This window comes from Zalophus californianus, chromosome 8 (genome assembly GCF_009762305.2).
Source record: "Zalophus californianus isolate mZalCal1 chromosome 8, mZalCal1.pri.v2, whole genome shotgun sequence".
NCBI classification, from domain to species: domain Eukaryota; kingdom Metazoa; phylum Chordata; class Mammalia; order Carnivora; family Otariidae; genus Zalophus; species Zalophus californianus.
In genome coordinates, this window is record NC_045602.1 from 30,573,606 (window position 1) to 30,595,222 (window position 21,617).

The 21,617-nt window shown below is 37.8% G+C and overlaps 1 protein-coding gene and 1 pseudogene across 4 annotated transcripts in view; one reads left to right on the forward strand and one right to left on the reverse strand.

Moving 5' to 3' along the window:
• HEATR5B (HEAT repeat containing 5B) overlaps positions 1-21,617 on the reverse strand; it is a 113,068-nt gene that overhangs the window by 7,532 nt on the left and 83,919 nt on the right. For all 4 annotated transcript variants that reach the window (XM_027622576.1, XM_027622577.1, XM_027622579.1 and 1 more), the window contains 5 exons: positions 20,357-20,611; positions 18,564-18,691; positions 15,753-15,897; positions 14,783-15,049; positions 13,422-13,646 (listed from right to left, as the gene is read on the reverse strand). In XM_027622576.1, coding sequence (XP_027478377.1) covers positions 13,422-13,646; positions 14,783-15,049; positions 15,753-15,897; positions 18,564-18,691; positions 20,357-20,611 — 1,020 coding nt within the window. The remainder of the gene's footprint in view (positions 1-13,421; positions 13,647-14,782; positions 15,050-15,752; positions 15,898-18,563; positions 18,692-20,356; positions 20,612-21,617) is intronic.
• On the forward strand, positions 19-7,829 carry LOC113937766 (annotated as a pseudogene).

Sequence of the window (21,617 nt, forward strand, 5' to 3'; positions counted from 1 at the left end):
CTCTTCCTGTTCTCCACCATGGCGCAGGATCAAGGGGAGAAGGAGAACCTCATGCGGGAACTTCGCATCCACAAGCTCTGCCTCAACATCTGTGTGGGGGAGAGTGGAGACAGACTGACCCGGGCAGCCAAGGTGCTGGAACAGCCACCAGGCCAGACGCCTGTGTTCTCCAAAGCTAGATATACGGTTAGATCCTTTGGCATCAGGAGAAATGAAAAGATTGCTGTCCACTGCACAGTCTGTGGGGCCAAGGCAGAAGAAATCCTGGAAAAAAGGTCTAAAGGTGCGAGAGTATGAGTTAAGAAAAAATAACTTCTCTGATACTGGAAACTTTGGCTTTGGGATCCAGGAGCACATCGATCTGGGGATCAAACATGACCCTAGCATTGGTATCTACGGCCTGGACTTCTACGTGGTGCTGGGTAGGCCAGGTTTCAGCATCGCAGACAAGAAGCGCATCACAGGAATAAGGGAGCAAGATGGCGGAGGAGTAGGAGACCTCGGTTTCGTCTGGTCTCAGGAATTCAGCTGGATAGGGATCAAACCATTCTGAACACCTAGGAACTCAACAGGAGATCGAAGAGAAGAATAGCAACAACTCTCTGAACAGAGAAGCGACCACTTACTGGAAGGTAGGACATGCGGAGAAGTGAATCCGAGGCGATATTCGGGAGGATAGACGGCGGGGAAGGGGGCCTCCGTCTGCCGCTTCTGGCAAGTGATAGAGCCGCGGAGCATAAAATCGGAACTTTTAGAAGTCGGTTCCGCTGAGGGACGTCGCTCCAGTGGCTAAGTGGGGGGTGGAACCCTCACGGGACAGTGTGGTCTCAGGACCCTCAGGGTCACAGAAAGACTGGGGGTGCCTGAGTGCAGCAGAGCTCCAGGGATCGGAGCAGGGAAGCCAGCTGCAGAGACGGAGTCGAGGCGTGGGCTCTCAGCTCGGGGTTGCCATAAACTGTGATCCGCAACCCAGTTGGGCCACTGCTCCTCCAGCAGGGACCCAACAAGTGGCAGAGCTGGTGAGACTCCCCTTCCTCCCCCGGGGAGGAGCAGCGCGGAAGCGCACCGCAGGAATCTGCTGGGTTTGGAGACTCCACACGGGGTCGGGAGCCAGAGATACAAACACTCGGTCACAGGCTGGGTGAGCATGCAGTGCGGCTGGAGACCAGGGACACTGGAGTGACTGCTTTTCTCTGGGGGTGCACTGAGGAACAGGGCCCCGAGTTCTCAGCTCCTTCGGGCGGAGATTGGGAGGCCACCATTTTCACTCTGGTCCTCCAAAGCTGTACCGAGAGCTTGCAGGGAACAAAAGCTCCTGAGAGCAAACCTGAGCAGATTGCTTAGCCCGGTCGGACAAGGGCGGGGCAATTCCGCCTCCGGCAAAGACATTTGAGAACCACGGCAACAGGCCCCTCCCCCAGAAGTTCAGCACGAACAGCCAGCAAGCCAAGACCAAGTTTACTGATCAAGGAGAACGGGAGAACTCCAGCGCTAGGGGAATACTGCACATAGAACTCATGGCTTTTTTACCATGATTCATTAGTTTTTCAAAGTTGATTTTTTTAACTGTTTTGCTTTCTTTTTTTGAATTTTTCTTTTTCCCTTTTTCAACCAACATCTTATCAATCCCTTTTTTAAAAATTTTTTTATTTTTCATTTTTTAGAGTCATATTTTATCCCTTCATAGTAGTTACCCTTATTTTTGGCATATATATAAGTTGTTCTCTCTTTAAAATTTTGAGATACAGTTTCTTCTAACAGATCAAAATATACCCTAAATCACTAGTGTATGGCTTTGTTCTACTCTCCTGCCTGATCACATTCTCTCCCTTTTTTTTCTTTTTCTTCTTTGTTTTTAATCTTCTTCTCTCTTTTTTTAAACAACTTCTTATCAATTCCTTTTATAAAATCTTTTATAATTTTCATCTTTACAGTCATCTTCCATCCCTTCATTGTATCAACCCTTATTTTGTACATATATGTCTTTCTTCCTTTAAAATATTAGGAGGCACTTTCTTCTAACAGACCAAAATATGCCCAAAATCTAGTGTGTGGCACTGATCTATACACTAGTATGATCATATATGATCATATTCTGTTTTTTTTTTTGCTTTGTTCTGTTTTTGTTTATTTTTATCTTTTTCTTTTTTCTTTTTTTTTCTCTTTCTTTTATCTTTCTTTCCCTTTCTTTTCCCCTGGTTTCAGGTCTTTTCTGATTTGTATAGAGTATATTTGCTGGGGACGTTGTTAACCTGTTAGCATTTTGTTCTCTCATTCATCTCTTCTCCTCTGGACAAAATGACAAGATGAAAAAATCACCTCAGCAAAAAGAACAAGAGGTAGTACCGTCTGCCAGGGACCTACTCAATATGGACATTAGTAGGATGTCAGACCTAGAGTTCAGAATCATGACTTTAAAATACTAGCTGGGCTTGAAAAAAGCATGGAAGTTATTAGAGAAACCATTTCTGGAGAAATAAAAGAACTAAAATCTAACCAAGTCAAAATCAAAAAGGCTATTCATGAGGGGCAATCAAAAATGGGGGCACTAACTGCTAGGATAAATGAGGCAGAAGAGAGAATCAGTGATATAGAAGACCAAATGATGGAAAATAAAGAGGCTGAGAAAAAGAGAGAGAAACAACTACAGGATCACGAGGGCAGAATTCGAGAGAGAAGCGATACAATAAGATGAAACAACATTAGAATAATTGGGATCCCAGAAGAAGAAGAAAGAGAGAGAAGGGCAGAAGGTATATTGGAGCAAATTATAGCAGAGAACTTCCCTAGTGTGGGGAAGGAAACAGGCATCAAAATCCAGGAGGCACAGAGAACCCCTCTCAAAATCAATAAAAATAGGTCAACACCCCGACATCTAATAGTAAAACTTATGAGTCTCAGAGACAAAGAGAAAATCCTGAAAGCAGCTCGGGAGAAGAGATCTGTAACCTATAATGGTAGAAACATTAGATTGGCAACAGACCTAGCCACAGAGACCTGGCAGGCCAGAAAGGACTGGCATGATATATTCAGAGCACTAAACGAGAAAAATATGCAGCCAAGAATACTATATCCAGCTAGGCTGTCACTGTCACTGAAAATAGGAGAGATACAAAGCTTCCAGGACAAACAAAAACTAAAAGAATTTGCAAACACAAAACCAGCCCTCCAAGAAATATTGACAGGGGTCCTCTAAGTAAACAGAGAGCCTAAAAGCAGCATAGATCAGAAAGGAACACAGACAATATATAGTAACAGTCACCTTACAGGAAATACAGTAGCACTAAATTCCTATCTTTCAATAGTTACCCTGAATGTAAATGGGCTCAATGCCCCAATCAAAAGACACAGGCTATCAGATTGGATTAAAAAACAAGACCCATCAATATGCTGTCTGCAAGAGACTCATTTTAGACCCAAAGACACCCCCAGATTGAAAGTGAGGGGGTGGAAAACCATTTACCATGCTAATGGACACCAAAGAAAGCTGGGGTGGCAATCCTTATATCAGACAAATTAGATTTTAAAACAAAGACTGTAATAAGAGATGAAGAAGGACACTATATCTTACTTAAAGGGTCTATCCAACAAGAAGATCTAACAATTGTAAATATCTATGCCCCTAACATGGGAGCAGCCAATTATATAAGCCAATTAAGAACAAAAGCAAAGAAACACATTGACAACAATACAATGATAGTGGGGGACATTAACACCCCTCTGACTGAAATGGACAGATCATCTAAGCAAAAAATCAACAAGGAAATAAAGACTTTAAATGAAACACTGGACCAAATGGACTTCACAGACATATTCATATCCCAAAGCAACAGAATACACATTGTTCTCTAGTGCCCATGGAACATTCTCCAGAATTGATCACATCCTAGGTCACAAATCCAGTCTCAACCGCTACCAAAAGACTGGGATTATTCCCTGCATATTTTCAGACCACAATGCTTTGAAACTAGAACTCAATCACAAGACGAAAGTCAGAAAGAACTCAAATACATGGAGGCTAAAGAGCATCCTACTAAAGAATGAATGGGTCAACCAGGAAATTAAAGAAGAATTAAAAAAATTCATGGAAACCAATGAAAATGAAAACACAACTGTTCAAAATCTTTGGGATGCAGCAAAGGCAGTCCTAAGAGGAAAGTATATAGCAATCCAAGCCTTTCTCAAGAAACAAGAAAGGTCTCAAATACACAACCTAACCCTACACCTAAAGGAGCTAGAGAAAAAACAGCAAATAAAGCCTAAACCCAGCAGGAGAAGGGAAATAATAAAGATCAGAGCAGAAATCAATGAAATAGAAACCAAAAGAACAGTAGAACAGATCAACAAAACTAGGAGCTGGTTCTTTGAAAGAATTAACAAGATTGATAAACCCCTGGTCAGACTTATTAAAAAGAAAAGAGAAATGACCCAAATCAACAAAATCATGAATGAAAGAGGAGAGATCACAACCAACACCAAAGAAATACAAACAATTATAAGAACATATTAGGAGCAACTTTATGCCAGCAAATTAGATAACCTGGAAGAAATGGATGCATTCCTAGAGATGTATCAACTACCAAAATTGAACCAGAAAGAAATAGAAAACCTGAACAGACCTATAACCACTAAGGAAATTGAAGCAGTCATCAAACATCTCCCAACAAACAAAAGCCCAGGGCCAGATGGTTTCCCAGGGGAATTCTATCAGACATTTAAAGACGAATTAATACCTATTCTCCTGAAACTGTTCCAAAAAATAGAAATGGAAGGAAAACTTCCAAACTCATTTTATGAGGCCACCATTACCTTGATCCCAAAACCAGACAAAGACCCCATCAAAAAGGAGAATTACAGACCAATATCCTTGATGAACATGGATGCAAAAATTCACACCAAAATACTAGCCAATAGGATCCAACAGTACATTAAAAGGATTATTCACCATGACCAAGTGGGATTTATCCCTGGGCTGCAAGGTTGGTTCAACATCCGCAAATCAATCAATGTGATACAGTACATTAACAAAAGAAAGAACAAGAGTCAGATGATCCTCTCAATAGATGCAGAAAAAGCATTTGACAAAGTACAGCATCCTTTCTTGATCAAAACTCTTCAGAGTATAGGGATAGAGGGTACATACCTCAATATCATAAAAGCCATCTATGAAAAACCCACAGAGAATATCATTCTCAATGGGGAAAAGCTGAGAGCTTTTCCCCTAAGGTCAGGAACGCGGCAGGGATGTCCACTATCACCACTGCTATTCAACATAGTATTAGAAGTCCCAGCCACAGCAATCAGACAACAAAAAGAAATCAAAGGCATTCAAATCGGCAAAGAGGAAGTCAAACTCTCACTGTTTGCAGATGATATGATACTGTATGTGGAAAACCCAAAAGACTCCACCCCAAAACTGCTAGAACTCATACAGGAATTCAGTAAAGTAGCAGGATATAAAATCAATGCACAGAAATCAGTGGCATTCCTATACAGCAACAACAAGACAGAAGAGAGACAAATCAAGGAGTCGATCCCATTTACAATTGCACCCAAAACCATAAGATACCTAGGAATAAATCTAAGCAAAGAGGCAAAGGATCTGTACTCAGAAAACTATGAAATACTCATGAAAGAAATTGAAGAAGACACAAAGAAATGGAAAAACGTTCCATGCTCATGGATTGGAAGAACAAACATTGTGAAGATGTCAATGCTACCTAGAGCAATCTACACATTCAGTGCAATCCCCATCAAAATACCATCCACTTTTTTCAAAGAAATGGAACAAATAATCCTAAAATTTGTATGGAACCAGAAGAGACCCCGAATAGCCAGAGGAATATTGAAAAAGAAAAGCAAGGCTGGCGGCATCACAATTCTGGACTTCCAGCTCTATTACAAAGCTGTTATGATCAAGAAAGTATGGTATTGGCACAAAAACAGACACATAGATCAATGGAACAGAATCGAGAGCCCAGAAATGGACCCTCAACTCTATGGTCAACTCATCTTTGACAAAGCAGGAAAGAATGTCCGATGGAAAAAAAGACAGTCTCTTCAACAAATGGTGTTGCGAAAATTGGACAGCCACTTGCAGAAGAATGAAACTGGACCATTTCCTTACACCACACACAAAAATAGACTCCAAATGGTTGAAAGACCTAAACGTGAGACAGGAGTCCATCAAAATCCTAAAGGAGAACACAGGTAGCAACCTCTTTCACCTCAGCCGCAGCAACTTCTTCCTAGAAACATCGCCAAAGGCAATGGAAGCAAGGGCAAAAATGAACTATTGGGATTTCATCAAGATAAAAAGCTTTTGCACAGCAAAAGAAACAGTCCACAAAACCAAAAGACAACCGACAGAATGGGAGAAGATATTTGCAAATGACATATCAGATAAAGGGCTAGTATCCAAAATCTATAAAGAACTTCTTAAACTCAACACCCAAAGAACAAATAATCCAATCAAGAAATGGGCAGAAGACATGAACAGACATTTTTCCAAAGAAGACATCCAAATGGCCAACAGACACATGAAACAGTGCTCCACATCGCTTGGCATCAGGGAAATCCAAACCAAACCTCAATGAGATACCACCTCACACCAGTCAGAATGGCTAAAAGTAACAAGTCAGGAAACGAGAGATGTTGGTGGGGATGCGGAGAAAGGGGAACCCTCCTACACTGTTGGTGGGAATGCAAGCTGGTGCAACCACTCTGGAAAACAGTATGGAGGTTCCTCAAACAGTTGAAAATAGAGCTACCCTGCGATCCAGCAACTGCACTACTGGGTATTTACCCCAAAGATACAAATGTAGGGATCCGAAGGGGTACGTGCACCCCAATGTTTATAGCAGCAATGTCCACAATAGCCAAACTGTGGAAAGAGCCAAGATGTCCATCGACAGATGAATGGATAAAGAAGTGGTGTGTGTATACACACACACACACACACACACACACACACACACACACACACACACTGGAATATTATGCAGCCATCAAAAGGAATGAGATCTTGCCATTTGCAACGACGTGGATGGAACTGGAGGGTGTTATGCTGAGCGAAATAAGTCAATCAGAGAAAGACATATATCATATGACCTCACTGATATGAGGAATTCTTAATTTCAGGAAACAAACTGAGGGTTGCTGGAGTGGTGGGGGGTGGGAGGGATGGGGTGGCTGGGTGATAGACATTGGGGAGGGTATGTGCTATGGTGAGTGCTGTGAATTGTGCAAGACTGTTGAATCACAGATCTGTACTTCTGAAACAAATAATGCAATATATGTTAAAAAAAAAAAATAAGAAGATAGGAGGGAAAGAATGAAGGGGAGTAAGTCGGAGGGGGAGATGAACCATGAGAGACGATGGACTCTGAGAAACAAACTGAGGGTTCTGGAGGGGAGGTGGGTGGGGGGATGGGTTAGCCTGGTGATGGGTATTAAAGAGGGCACGTTCTGCGTGGAGCACTGGGTGTTATGCACAAACAATGAATCATGGAACACTACATCAAACATTAATGATGTAATGTATGGTGATTAACATAATAATAAAAAATGAAAAAAAATTTGCTTTGGTAGAAAACAAAATTCATTCTCATAAATTCAAATAAATTTCATAAGACTTTGTACACCCTTAAAAAAAAAAAAGCGCAGGACAGGCTGCATTGGGGCCAAACACAGAATCAGCAAAGAGGAGGCCATCGCTGGTTCCAGCAGAAGTATGACGGGATCATCCTTCCTGGCAAATAAATTCCCGTTTCTATCCAAAAGGCCAATAAAAACTTTTCAGTGAAATGTAAAAAAAAAAAAAAAAAAAATCCAGAGTAGACTTTCTTAGTGATAACACCTTTCTATTCAGTAAATATAAAACCTATACATTTTACACAAACATAATCAAAAAAATCTTGTACAATTTCTCGAAGACAGTATTCTTACAACTTTAAAGAACTTCTACTACAACCATTTATTTGGGAATAAATACAACCTAATGGAAATATAGTATGTAATTAGAAATACAGGAAATATCTATACTTATTCTAAAGAAAACTACTGTTAAATATATAAAATAAGAGACCTAAACTATTTTGTCATTATCATTTCTTCCACAGCTGAACTTACTAACATTCTTTAAGTATGAATTTGGACTAATTTGGAAACGGCAAATACTCAATGATAATCAGTAACTTATCAGGATTATGAACATATATATTTATATGCTAACATTATGTAATAATTAAGGTACTGGCATAAAATAGAATGCACTAAGTATAATAGTCAAAAAGAAGCCTGTTAACATAAAGAAAAAAAGAGAGGTAAAATTTGAAGGATTTAGCGAATCTACAATAATCTAAGTCACACCTGTTAAAAACCCGAGAACTCCATAGGAGGAATATTATCGTAGGTGAAATGAAAACAATTTCTAACTCAGAGTTTGTGACACGGTAAGCAATTTTTTGTTGGAAAATTAACACTTTATTTTAAAATTGTGACTTTAACATCTGCCTTCGGCTCAGGTCATGATCCCAAGGTCCAGGGATCAAGCCCCGCATCATCAGGCTCCCTGCTCAGTGGGAAGCCTGCTTCTCCCTCTCCCACTCCCCCTGCTTGTATTCCCTCTCTCTGTCAAATAAGTAAATAAAAATAAAATAAAATAAAATAATTGTGACTTTAAGACTCGCCATTTAAATAACATTTCCTACTAAAAGAAACCAGAGCTGTTTTGGAGAAGTGATGGATTCCAAAGCACCAATAGGAAAAATACAAGGTAAGTCTGCTATATCTTTGGTGCAAGAAAGTAAAAATGTGCTCAAGAAATAATGGGGATGTGGGGCACCTGGGTGGCTCAGTCATGAAGCATCTGCCTTCGACTCGGGTCATGATCCCAGGAGCCCCGCGTCGGGCTCCCTGCTCCACGGGGAAGCCTGCTTCTCCCTCTCCCACTCCCCCTGCTCGTGTTCCCTCTCTGGCTGTGTCTCTCTCTGTCAAATAAATAAAATCTTAAAAAAAAAAAAAGAAAGAATGGGGATGTCTCAAAATGATAATAATGGACCCACTGAATTAAAAAGATCATAAGTCTGTACTGAGAGTAATAAACAATAAACACATAAGAAAATAAAAAATGAGGGCAAAGAAAAAGCTCTTTCCATGAAATGCTAGTAATAAATGTAAAAGGAAGCTAATAAATGTAAAAGGAAGAAAATTAATGTAGAAGTTAGAAAATTATCATTTCGACACCATCACAGTAATAACTGGTTCAGGTACAAAAGATGTTAAAACCACTGGGTATGGGGCACCTGACTGGCTCAGTCAGTGGAGCATGCGACTCAATGTCAGGGTCATGAGTTTAAGCCTCATGCTGGGGAGTAGGGTTTACTTAAAAAACAAACAAAAAATCCCCAAAAACTATTGGGTGAAAGCTTGATGGGAAACAGATAATTGACAGAGTTTCAAATTATCTCCCCACAAATTCCTTATTAATTGTAAAAGGGGAAAACATCAATTTTATAGTGGAGAAATATGGCAGACACCATCTTAATCAAGTTATTAAAGTTAACATTCCCATTAATGGGATGAAGCAGCATTATATGCCTCCTTACATGATGTATGGAGAAAGACATAACAATACTCATATAGTATTCCTGCCAAAAAAGTATAACCTGAATCTAACCAAGAGAAAAAAAAACATACAATTCCAAACTGAAAACCAATCTATAAAACAGACGTCTGCATTTTTATAAAAACATTAGTATCATGAAAGATTAAAAAAGAAAAGCTGAGATACTGCCTCAGACTAAAGAAGACTAAACTATTAAGACAACTAAGTACAATGCATGATCCTGGACTATATCCTGAATAAAAAGATAAAAGTTCTATTAAAGTCATTATTAGGACAATTGGTAAAATTTGCATCTGAACAATAATAGCGTAGTACTGATGTTAAATTGCCTATATTTGATAATTCTTTTGTGGTCATGGAGAGAATGTTCTCGTTCACAAGACATCCATGAAGCATTTCGTAGTGAAGAGTCATGATGACTTCAGTGTATTTTCAAAGGGCTCAGCAAAATTAGCAATGACATTAACAATAACATGCGGATTATGGAGTAATAAAACATGTGGCAAAATGTTAACAGCTGGTGAATCTAGAAGGGTATACTGTAGTTCACTTTTTAAAAAGTTTGAAATCTATTTCAAATTTGAAAATTTTCAAAATTGAAAATTGTTTAAAAATGAAAAAAAATGGCACTAATCTTAAGAGGGTACACTATCTCCAAGGAGATTTATATACATGTGTTTGTATTCATGTACACATACATGCACATTTTCTTCTAAGTGGAAGTCTCAGATTTCATACTAGGAAATATGATTTCCTAAATAAAAATTCCCTATTATAAAACTTTGCTTGTAAAGCAAGGGATTCTGCTTGCCTTGCTTACAAATAATACCTGTGGCCTTGATCCCCACTTCATATTGTCTCCCGAGATTTCAGTTCTGAACAGAATATCTTAGGCAAGTTAATTTTCTTATCAGACCTTTAAAATTAACTTAGTTTTAATGAACTAGACTGATAAAATATCAAAACCTTCCTCTATAATTGACAATTGGAAAAATGTATGATTATTGACTATGGAACTGCCCCATGAGAATTAAAACAATATTTATATTCTTAAACAAATTCCTAACTATTTCTTTATCTTGTTATTCATATCTATTTACCTATTTACACATATATACATATACATACATATATAAATATGGCATTTAACATTTCTTTAGTTTGTTAAAAACCTACTTTAAGAAGCAAAACATTAACTCATGATAAAGCTAAAATAGTTTCAGTAGCATTAATAAAACTAAGGTTTTCTCTTCCAAATAATTATTTAAAAATTCAGATAATAAAAATAACACATGGTCATTGTTTAACAATATAAAAATGGTCAAGGGAAGAAAATAAAATTTGTAATTCTACCATCCAGTGACAGTTTAATTTCTAAAGATTTTATTTATTTATTTGAGAGAGAGTGTGTGCTTGCACATGAGGACAGGGGGAGAAGCAGAGGTGAAGGGAGAGGAAGAGAGAGAATCTCAAGCAGCCTCCACACTGAGGGTGGAGCCTGATCCAGGTCTCCATTTCAAGATCCTGAGATCATGACCTGAGCCAAACCAAGAGGTGGATGCTCAACTGACTGAGCCACCCAGGCGTCTTGTGACACTTTAATTTTTAGGTTCTGGTTGAATTTCTTCTGGTCCGGGGTAGTTTTTTTTATATGTAGTTACAAATATGATTTTTAATCAGTATAATGGATATATAACCCAAATTAATATATAGTCTTATATTTTATAATTTCCCCACTGCCAGGTAGTTTTATTTATCACATATTTTCATTATTGTAAAACAGACTGTGATAAATAACCTTGAATATAATGAATCCTTCAAGACTCTTTGTACATTCCGTAGAATTGATTCCCTGAAAGTTTAAACCATTTTTAAATGCCCTTCAGTGAAGGATGAAAATGTTCTCTCAGTAACAATTCCAACTGTACAGTCACATTAAAAAAAAATCAATTTTACAAGAAAAAGATTTATATTACTTTGTTTTTGTTCGTATTTCTTTGCTGAAATAATAATGTGGCTGACTTTTTTATATGTACGGACGTCATCTCTATCTCCTTTTTACCAATGTGTGTCCTTTCCTCTTCGATTGGATGTTAAATGTTTATCTTTAAGACTTCTTTGTGTATGAATGCTATTAACACTGGCATAAATACTGTTGTCAATTTTTCAGCTGTCTTTTTTTTCAGCTACCTTTTAATGTAAGATGTTTTGACAGGTAGAAGTTTATTTCTACATAGCCTAAGACATTGATATTTTCCATTCTTACACTTACATACTCCTTTGCCAGTCTTACATTAAAATTTTCCATGTATTTTCTTTAACTATTTTTAAAATTATACATTACCATTTTAATTTCTCTGGTTTTTGTTTTTGTTTTTGTTTTTGTTTTTTGAGTTATGATATGAGGTGAGGGCCTAACAGGAACTGGTTCTCAAACAGCTGACACAAATCATCTGAGGAATAATGAATGTGCTTTTATCATGTATTATATTCTCATGTGGATGAATGTCTGTTTTAAGTAACGTGTGTTTCATTGCCGTATCTCCTGATTCACGGACCTGCTCCATAGTCTTAGAGTGGACATGTTTTAATTGGTGATAGGTGACATGGCAAATCTTTAATTATTATTCTTTTTCAGTTCTCTGACATTTTCTTTACAATGGAAATACAATGAAAGAAAAAGTCAAACACAGAAGAAAAATGGACAAAAATGTGAATAAGCACTTCCCCCCAAATTAAACACAAGTATGAAAAATGCTTATACTCACTAGGAAAATTAGAAATGCAAATGAAAACAATAAGATAGTACATTTTACCCATCAGATGGCAAAATTTAAAAATTTGAAATACGAACTATTGGTGAGGACATGGAGAAACAGAGATTATCATACACGGCTGGTGGGTGTGTAAATTCATATGGCTACTTTGGAGAGCAATTTGGCCATGTCTGATAAAATTAAAATGTGCCATCAATTCCACTTCTAGGGGTGTACCCTAGAAAATCTCATAGTACAAACGCATGAAGAATAGTAAGGATTTTCATGGCAGCAATTTTTATAATGGGGGAAAAAATCAGAAAAAGTGGAAATATCAAATGACAAGAGAATGAATAATAACTGAAAAATTCATGTGATGGAAATGACATAGAGGTTAAAAGGAATAAATGAGAGTTTTATATGTACACATTAAGAGCTCAAAAAAACCTTATTCTTGAGAGTGTAAAGGTAGAATGATATACTATGACATTACGTAAATTTAAAAACACAAAAGAAATACTATATATTGCTCATGGTTATTTATCTCAGTCTATATAGAATTCATATATAAATTTGTTAATATATACATATATTTTATTATTAATATAGACCTGTATTTACTAATACAGAAAGTATATTTATTTACATATATAATGAAACATCAAAATCAAGACTGCGGTTTCATTTGAGAATAAGCTAGGGTGATGACAGATACTTCAACTTTCCTATTATCTTTATTAAAAAGAAAACATATGAAGCAAACAAATATATTAACACATACCAATTTGATTCTGAGTATATTTTCTGAAATTTTCTGTCCTTTTTTGGGGGGAGAGCCTCCAACATGTATTTAAGTGCTAAGACAAGGACATTTACAATCAATATCCAGAAAGGGGTACTAAAGGTCCTATTTGCAAGGTGTGACTAAAACACCTTTCTGAGTTGATATGGTGTTATAAAGCACTTTTCTGACAAGCTCATTCAATTGGTTATTGACAAACAGATAGATTATGGATTTGAAGCCCTGATTAGGTTACCTGGTTGAGAATATTCCAGGATGCACGCGAGAGTGCTACGAATTAGAGCTGTCCACTGTTTCTGAGTGTCTTCAGTCTTGGCCATTGAGAGTGTCACGATGCTTTTGATCCCCTGAAGCGCTGCGCTGACTGGTGGAGGAACCTGATTATCTGCAGACTTTATCGCTGTGTCTTTCAATATTCTTGCAATTAAAAACAGAATCGTGGGCAGGATTGTCATACACCCTGAATTGAAAACAAATCAGATTACCTCATAATTATTCAGTTCTCATATTACAGTTCTTTCAATTGTTTTTACAATTGATTGTGGTTTAATATTATTTTTTCCCTTGTTGTTATGCAAAATTTACTGCATTACTACTACTATAATTCAATGTTTGGAAAAGAAAGTGAGAAAGTGGCAAGGTATATTAAAGAAGACAGAATATTTTCCAACTAGCCTTGTTTTATTATTTCCAATATTTCACCTACTTAATACGTTGTGCCTTTCAAAACAAAAATGAGAAAAGAAGATAGAAAAATGGAAGGGAAGCACTACCATATACTTTGATAACTATCTGAGCAACTTGATGAATCTGGTAGCAATTCTAAGACATGTAATCAATCTTCAGAGTACTCAAGTCATCTTTAACTAAGCCGGGAAAAACGATGAAAAGACTATATATATGGGTAAGCAAAGAAGAAATGAAAAAACCCTGGAATTTGTAGCCGAAAGAACTTTAAGGTCATTGAATCCAACCTCCCACTTCATGGAAAATGCTCAAAACTTTCTCGCCATTGTGCTTGGCCTGCAAAGCTCCAGCAACGGAGAACTCATTATTTTCACATCTATAGGCTTGTGTTGGGCTGAAATTTACCTTTATACTCCTGATACTATTTCTCCCTTCCAGATAAATAGAGGGAAAGTCTATGTTTCCATCCAGTACTTTTCAGGTATCTTCAGACAACTATCATCTTTGCAGCTATAATTTCTTTAGCTCCTCCTAAGAGTTGGTGGTCACACTCATCTGACGTTTTTCAGTTTGTCAGTTACTCAAGAATGGCAACCAGATCAGAAACTAACAGGTTTTGTTATCCCACCATATGCCTGTCTGCTAATGTTCAGTGCCTTGCCTCAAGCTGTGGTTCTATCTCCAAGCTGAAGTTTGTCTGAAATGTATCTGAAGAACATCTTAAGTTTTGGGTTTTTTAAATCCTTAATCTTTATAGGCTCCTAAAGGTCAACACACCATAAAAGACTAACTTCTCCTTCCATACTTATTTAAGGGAAAATAAGTTCATAATAGCAGTTAAAATCAAAGGCAAGCTCATCTTTCTCTATTGTAATAGAATGCATTTCCGAATAGTGGTTAATACCGTACCAGCAGGCGAACAAAGGGATGGTAAGTCAGAGAGTATGGTAACTGTGGCTGCCACCAAACGAGCACTTTCTTCTGACAGTCGAGTTTTGGTGGCTATGTGACTGGGTGAATCCGACATCTTGGTACTGAGATGTGGCATGTGCCGTACTAAAATGAACATCAACAGCTCCATAGTTGCAAACACAAGAGATTTTCCAGGAACGAGACCACCGCTGTCACCGCCTTCTCCTACTATAGGACATGACTCTTTTTCCATATCATCTTCATCTTGAGGGAAAGAAAATTCGGTAAAATTTCCAGGAAAAAAAAAAAGTAATAGCACAGAGTAGATAAAACTACACAGTAAGTATATTTGGGAAATTCTTTTAAAAGAATTTACAACTGAATGTCTAACTGATAACACATGTCTTTCTCAGAATAATTCTTTGCCTTGCTAGAATTCTGTTTATTGACCTCTCCTTAAAAGTAAAGGATAACTCATTTTTTACTTCAAAAATTTTTATTAGGTATTTTTATTAGGAACATATTTCATATTACGAGGAACATATATGTTAGAAGATGACACTTTTGAAGGTGAAAAATAGTTGACTACCAGCAATTTCATTTGGTTCTTTCTTTTTTTTTAAAGATTTATTTATTTATTTGAGATAGAGAGAGCACAAGCGGGAGGGGCAGAGGGAGAGAGAGAGAGACTCTCAAGCAGATTCCACAATGAGCGTGGAACCTGACACAGGGCTCGATCCCATGACCCTGAGATCATGACCTGAGCTGAAACCAAGAGTCAGATGCTTAACCGACTGCACCACTCAGGCACCTCTCATTTGGTTCTTTCTAATGAAAGCAAAATCAATTGAAAATCTTCTACATCTATGACTACATTTTTTTCTTAAAAACTTCCTGGCATTGACACTTAAAAAGTTAGAGTACAGATAAGATCTACTTCCAAGTTAGCATAATTTCTAGTACTTACTTAGAGTGTTTCTTTTTTCTTGCAAATAATCCTGAGCAGCTCTTACTATCTGCTGTACAACTCCAGTAACCAGCAGCTGAACAGATGGTGGGTTCCAGGTCAACAGGAGGCGGTGCAAAACACTTAGCAACTCAACACCGATCAGCTATTATAAATTAATACAAGTAAATTTAATTAATCTTAATTTCAAAGGATACATTTATGTTATTATAATCTAAGAAAATATGCATGTAAAATAAATCTATTTGGTAGCTACAATTAATATATATGATTGTGTAACAAATAAGAACATTAGAACAATCTTGAGAAATGGTCGTATTGTATTCCAACACATTTTCAGTCAACAAATTACTGTGGATACTAGGCACTTCCAATAAGTCCCTCTCTCATTCATCTCAGCAACTATTACAAACTTTCACCACTCACTTTAAGCATCTTTCAGTCTTCCACATCAAACCCATCCAATAAACCTGCCTCAAATTTCAAAGAGGAAGAAAAAAACTTAACTATAACCAAAGCCACCTTTACCTTTCTCCTTAAGATCAAGTGTCCAGACTCTACCCAAGGCTGATTGATCTTTCCTTATTTGCAGGATTCTTCAAGGACCTCAATTGTATTCCATATGTCTTCAGCTTTTCTCTCTAGGTAGGTTCCTCTCCCAGTATAAGGAAAACACTCAGGTCTTTCCTGTCTAATTCCCACCCCTCTCCCAAATCCTCTCAGACCCTTCTCTCTGCCCCCATGTCCTCTCTCTCTCTCGGGCTTTCTCTGGTCCCAGCCCAGATGCTTCCAGTTCCTTCACCCCTCATTCACTCCTCACTCTTCCACAATCTGGCTTCTGCCCACCTAAGAAAATGCTCTGTGTGAGGTCACTAGTAACCTTCCCTGAACTCTCTTTTGCCCTCATATACTGGATTCTGGTTCTTTTGAGACTGTTGTCTATCGTTGAAACTCTCCCTCACCCTTGTAACTCTGTTCTCTCAGTCCTCCTCCTACCTCTCTAGTAGTCTCCAGTGCTGACTTATTTCCCTCATCTCCTTCTTTTTTTACTTTTTGTAATATACTCTCATGTTCCAGTCCCGGCCCTCTTTTTTTCTTCCTTTATTCAGTTTCCCTAGGCCAGTGTAACTCACTATTTCTCTGGAAATAAAATGAAAAGAGCCTCTTAACTGGCCTCCCTGCCTCCCTTGTCATCTCTTATCGACCAATCCCACAAGGTCGATAAAAGTGATCAAATCTATATATACCATGTTCTGAAATACAAGTTGAACACGGTTATTCCTCTATTTTAACAATTTTAATGATTCCCTATGACTTTTAAGACATTTTAAACCCTTTAACATGCCATACAGGAATCTTTGTTATTTGGCTTTTTCCCTGTTGTGCAGCCTCATCTCCTAACAACCCCCATGTGCTCCATTTGTCTCAGCCATAGTAAGTGAGAGTAGTGTCCTTGAACTTGTCATGTTCTCTCATGCCTCCTTGTCTTGGGATTTGCTTTTCTCCCAGAGAGGAAAACCCATCCCTCTTGTGCTGCCTCACTAATTCCTCTTTCAAGATTTAATCCAACCATCATCTCCTCTGAGAAGCCATTCCTTACCTTCCTTGATAATGTCAGGGCTCCTCCCCTCTATTCTCCCCATACCTTTACATACACTAGCTCAGCACTTGTCATAGCATCCTGATCTCCTGATCCAGGTGCAGGGAGACAGCTTTTGCTATCTATAGCCTCCAACTGTGTCTGAGGCACAGAGTAAAGTTGTTGGATGAATGAATACAATTTTTGAGTCAGTATACTCTGCTGATTTTGAAATTATAAAAATTCCAGAAATTATAGAAAATTATAGAATTATAGAAATTATAGAATCCAACTCAGGAAAAAAATATAATCCATCCAAGTGTAAAGCAGTGCTTGGATAAACAAAACAATATTGGGTTCAAAAAAAAGCTAGGTAGATGGGTGTGGGATGTATTATGTTAAAACCAAAATGAGCAAGTGTAAACATAATATTCTCTCTCCATTCACAGATTAAATTTTAAGTTTTATAAAAACCAGAAGTTTCTTGCAGTAATCTGTAGTTTAGCTGAGGAACAGCTTCAGGCTGCAAGGCTGGGGTACAAGAAGAGTTCATCAGTGAGTGAATCTTGTAATCACAAAGCATATGCTTTGTTTTATTTTGGTTTTGGTCAGCATCATGTGCAAACCTAATTTTGACATAATGAATGATAGCAACTCTGTTCGTTTGTGTTTTATGGAAAATTACCCCTCATGGTAGTGCTGGTGACCAAAAAGATGGCTCTTAGTATGAAAAGAAAAGAATTTCTAATTAAAAAGAATAACAAATCCACCAGTAGCTTCATTCTGTAACATGAATAAAGTCCTCTAAATATTACATACAGAAATTAGAAATAGCAATTCATTAAACTGCTAAGATGAGTAGTTGATCCAGTGCAAAAAATTTTTCATTAAATGAGAGATAAAACTTTATCATTTAAAAGTGGTATAATCTATTTAATAGCCTTATAAATTACTTCGGCCCTTTATTAGTAGAATCATTAACTGGGATGGAAGGCATCCCTTAATTTTTAGTTTTACTTGACTACCAGTGAACACATCTAAGAAGATACACTGACTATTTCTATGCTGGCTGTGCCTAGTCATCCAACATTCACTATAATGTCTTAGATAAAGTAAAAAATCCTGAGTACTTATTATATAATATTTATTTCATATGGGAGAAAATTATCTTAAGATAAATATGATGAAAACAAAGCGTACAATTTATTATCTGTTATAGAAATAGACTGTACCTGATCTTCTGCAATATGGATTCGGGCATAAGGAGAATCTAGCAAGGTGTGTAAGGCCTGCAGACATGCTGTAACATGTTCAATAGGCTCCTCAGGTCTGGGGGAGCAAAGGAACTGTATACTCACACCTGCGATGTACATAATAAAAACACACGTTTGTCACTTTGTTGCTCTGAGGTCAGATTTCTTCTCTATTTTTCCTCTATTCTTTCACAGATTACTTTAACACATACTTAATGCCACCTTAAAGCAGAGTTCAAAATGGTTACCAAAAGCAGCAGCCAAACTTTATAACACAGATTGTGGCTTTGCAGTTAGGTTAATAATCAAATTGAAGGTCAGGGGAGGGAGGCGGCTCCAAGGTTGTGGAGTTGATTAGGAAGATCGTCAATTTTTTATTTCTAGGACTTTAAAAAATAATACATTAAAAATAAACTTATGAAAATTATAAAATTACTTCTCATTAAATGGTTACCAAACAATTTTCATGTCTACAAAGATTTTTTAGTGGCAAGCTACACAGGCATAATGGATATCATGGATAACAATTGTTCTTAATTTGCATAAGGGTAAGGTCATTGTTTTAGAAGTCTCTCTTATTTTCATGTATGAGATTTACTAATGAGTTCTGTAATTTCACCTTACCAACCGTGTTCCTCTTCCCTCCCAGAAAATATAAAACTGCTTAACAGCCTCATTAGATTCTTTAATATCTTAATGTTTAAAGAGCATCTATAAAGCAATTATAAATTGAGATTTATTCAAATTTGCTTTAACTTTGCATTTTATTATTTCCTCATAGGACAATCTGTTAAGTGTCAAGTAAAAAGAAAATCTGCCATTGAAAAAGAAAAATGTAGTTTTTTTCTTGAAAATTATTCACTATTGCTCTGTGAGTGAACATGACGGCTAAAATTTTTTTAAGATTTTATTTATTTATTTATTTGACACAGAGAGAGAGAACACAAGCAGGGGGAATGGGAGAGGGAGAAGCAGGCTTCCTGCATGAGCAGGGAGCCGGATGCAGGGCTCCAACCCAGGGCCCTGGGACCATGACCTGAGCTGAAGGCAGACGCTTAATGACAGAGCCACCCAGGCGCCCTGACAGCTAAAATTCTGAGTAGTTTTTAATAATTAAATTTTTCTATTAAAAATTCAGTTAACAATTTAGAAAATGTGTTTAAAAATCCTCCTCTTATTATTCCTTCTCTGGACTGTGGTATATAAAACTTTTCTGTAGCATTAAAATGAAAGATATGAAGGAGTTTGGAACATGCCACACCAAAATATGCCTCTTTGGCATATTGCTTATTTTGAGCTGAAGGTACTTGATGAACAGCAAGCAGATGCAGTAAGGGCTCTCTGACTACTTTCCACCTAAAAGCAGGTCATAAAATTTCTCATGAGAAAGGTGCCCTCTCTGTATCAGGAAGAGAAGACTGGGAGTCAGTGTTGAAACAGACTTGTACAAACCTACTAAAATTAGTTTCCCCCATATATTTCCTAATCCCTGTCCCACAATTTACTGCCCCCAGCCCAAACCCCTTTGTCTGGTCACATCTTCACAATTTATTGTTCTTTGTGTAAAATGGCATATAAGTTTTTGGGCCTAATGGCTACTTTAGGTTGAAAATATTAAATCTGTATGCTTTTCTCCTGTTAATCTGTCTTATATCAATTTAATTCTTAGGCCAGCCACAGAACCTAAAGGGATAAAAGGAAACTTTTTCTTCCCTACAGATATGAATTTCAGAAGTGACACATCTTGAAATAGATCAATATGACACACCTACCTAAAATCAGATGCATTCTGTCTTTGTTAATTTCCGGCAAAGATTTAGCACTAGGTGTTGCTCCCGATGCCTGATTTAAACTGATGGGTGCAGCACGTTTCTGTAAGCCAGGTACGGTTGCTGCTTCTGCAGACTCTGGACATGTAAATCCTGTGCTATTTAACCAAAGTGCCACTGCATGGAGAATCGGGGCCCACGAATTCCGGTAGTGAAGTCTAGCTGTATCAATAGTCTCGGGAGTATAAAATGCTCCACCTGTAAAATAATCAAGCCAATCAAAGCCATTACTTTTATTGTAAGTGGTCAACCATTTATCAAAAACTAACTTAAAAATACTCATTGCTTACTGTCTTAGTTCATTTGGACCGCTATAACAAAATACCACAGACTGGGTGGCTTATTAAACAGCAGAAATTTATTTCTCACAATTCTGGAGGGGAAGTCTGAGATCAGGCTGCACACATGCTCAGGTAAGGGCCATCTCTCCGACTCACAGCTGTATTCTTACATGGTGGAAGGGCCTAGAGAGCAATGTGGGGTCTTTTCTCTAAGGGTACGAATCCCATTCCAGAGGGCTTTACCTCCTGACCGAAGCACTTCCCAAAGGGCCCGCACTTCCCGATACCATCACAATGGGGATTAGGTTTCAACACATGAATTTGGAGGGGACACAAAATTCAGACCATAGCATGTACAAAAGAACAATCTGGCCAAAGAGATTCTCTTTATTACAAAACCACCAAAAGTAATGTCTTTCCTGCAGCCGCAGAACTGGAGGGCCTGTGCCTTCCTCACCAGTGCTAGGGTTTCTAGCCTTTCCTCCCCAGCTGCACATGCTGCTGGGGATCCTCTGCCTTCCTCTACCCTGTGGTCACAGGCCTCCTCTTCACTGTTGCCAGAGACTCCCTAAAACCCTGGTGACCTCCTCTTTCCACCACAGCCAGGGAACTCAGTCTCTTCTCTCTCTTTCGCCCTTCCTCTGCCATTCTTCCTTAACTCCTGTTTTCACTACCAAACTGAGGACTTCCCCATCTGTCCTTGCATACATTGACGAGCACAGCAATAAACTTCATCATAGTTATGCATAATGACTTGTTATGCATGGTTATTTAGAGTACTCTAGCTGATACAGTTGTTGTAACAGTGAGAACTTTTTGCTTGGGTTAACAAATGAGCTTAATGCTGTATCTGAATTTATAAATTCAATACAGAGAACAGGCTCTAAGTGAGAGAGTGCCAAGTTTAAGTCCACAGAAATTTA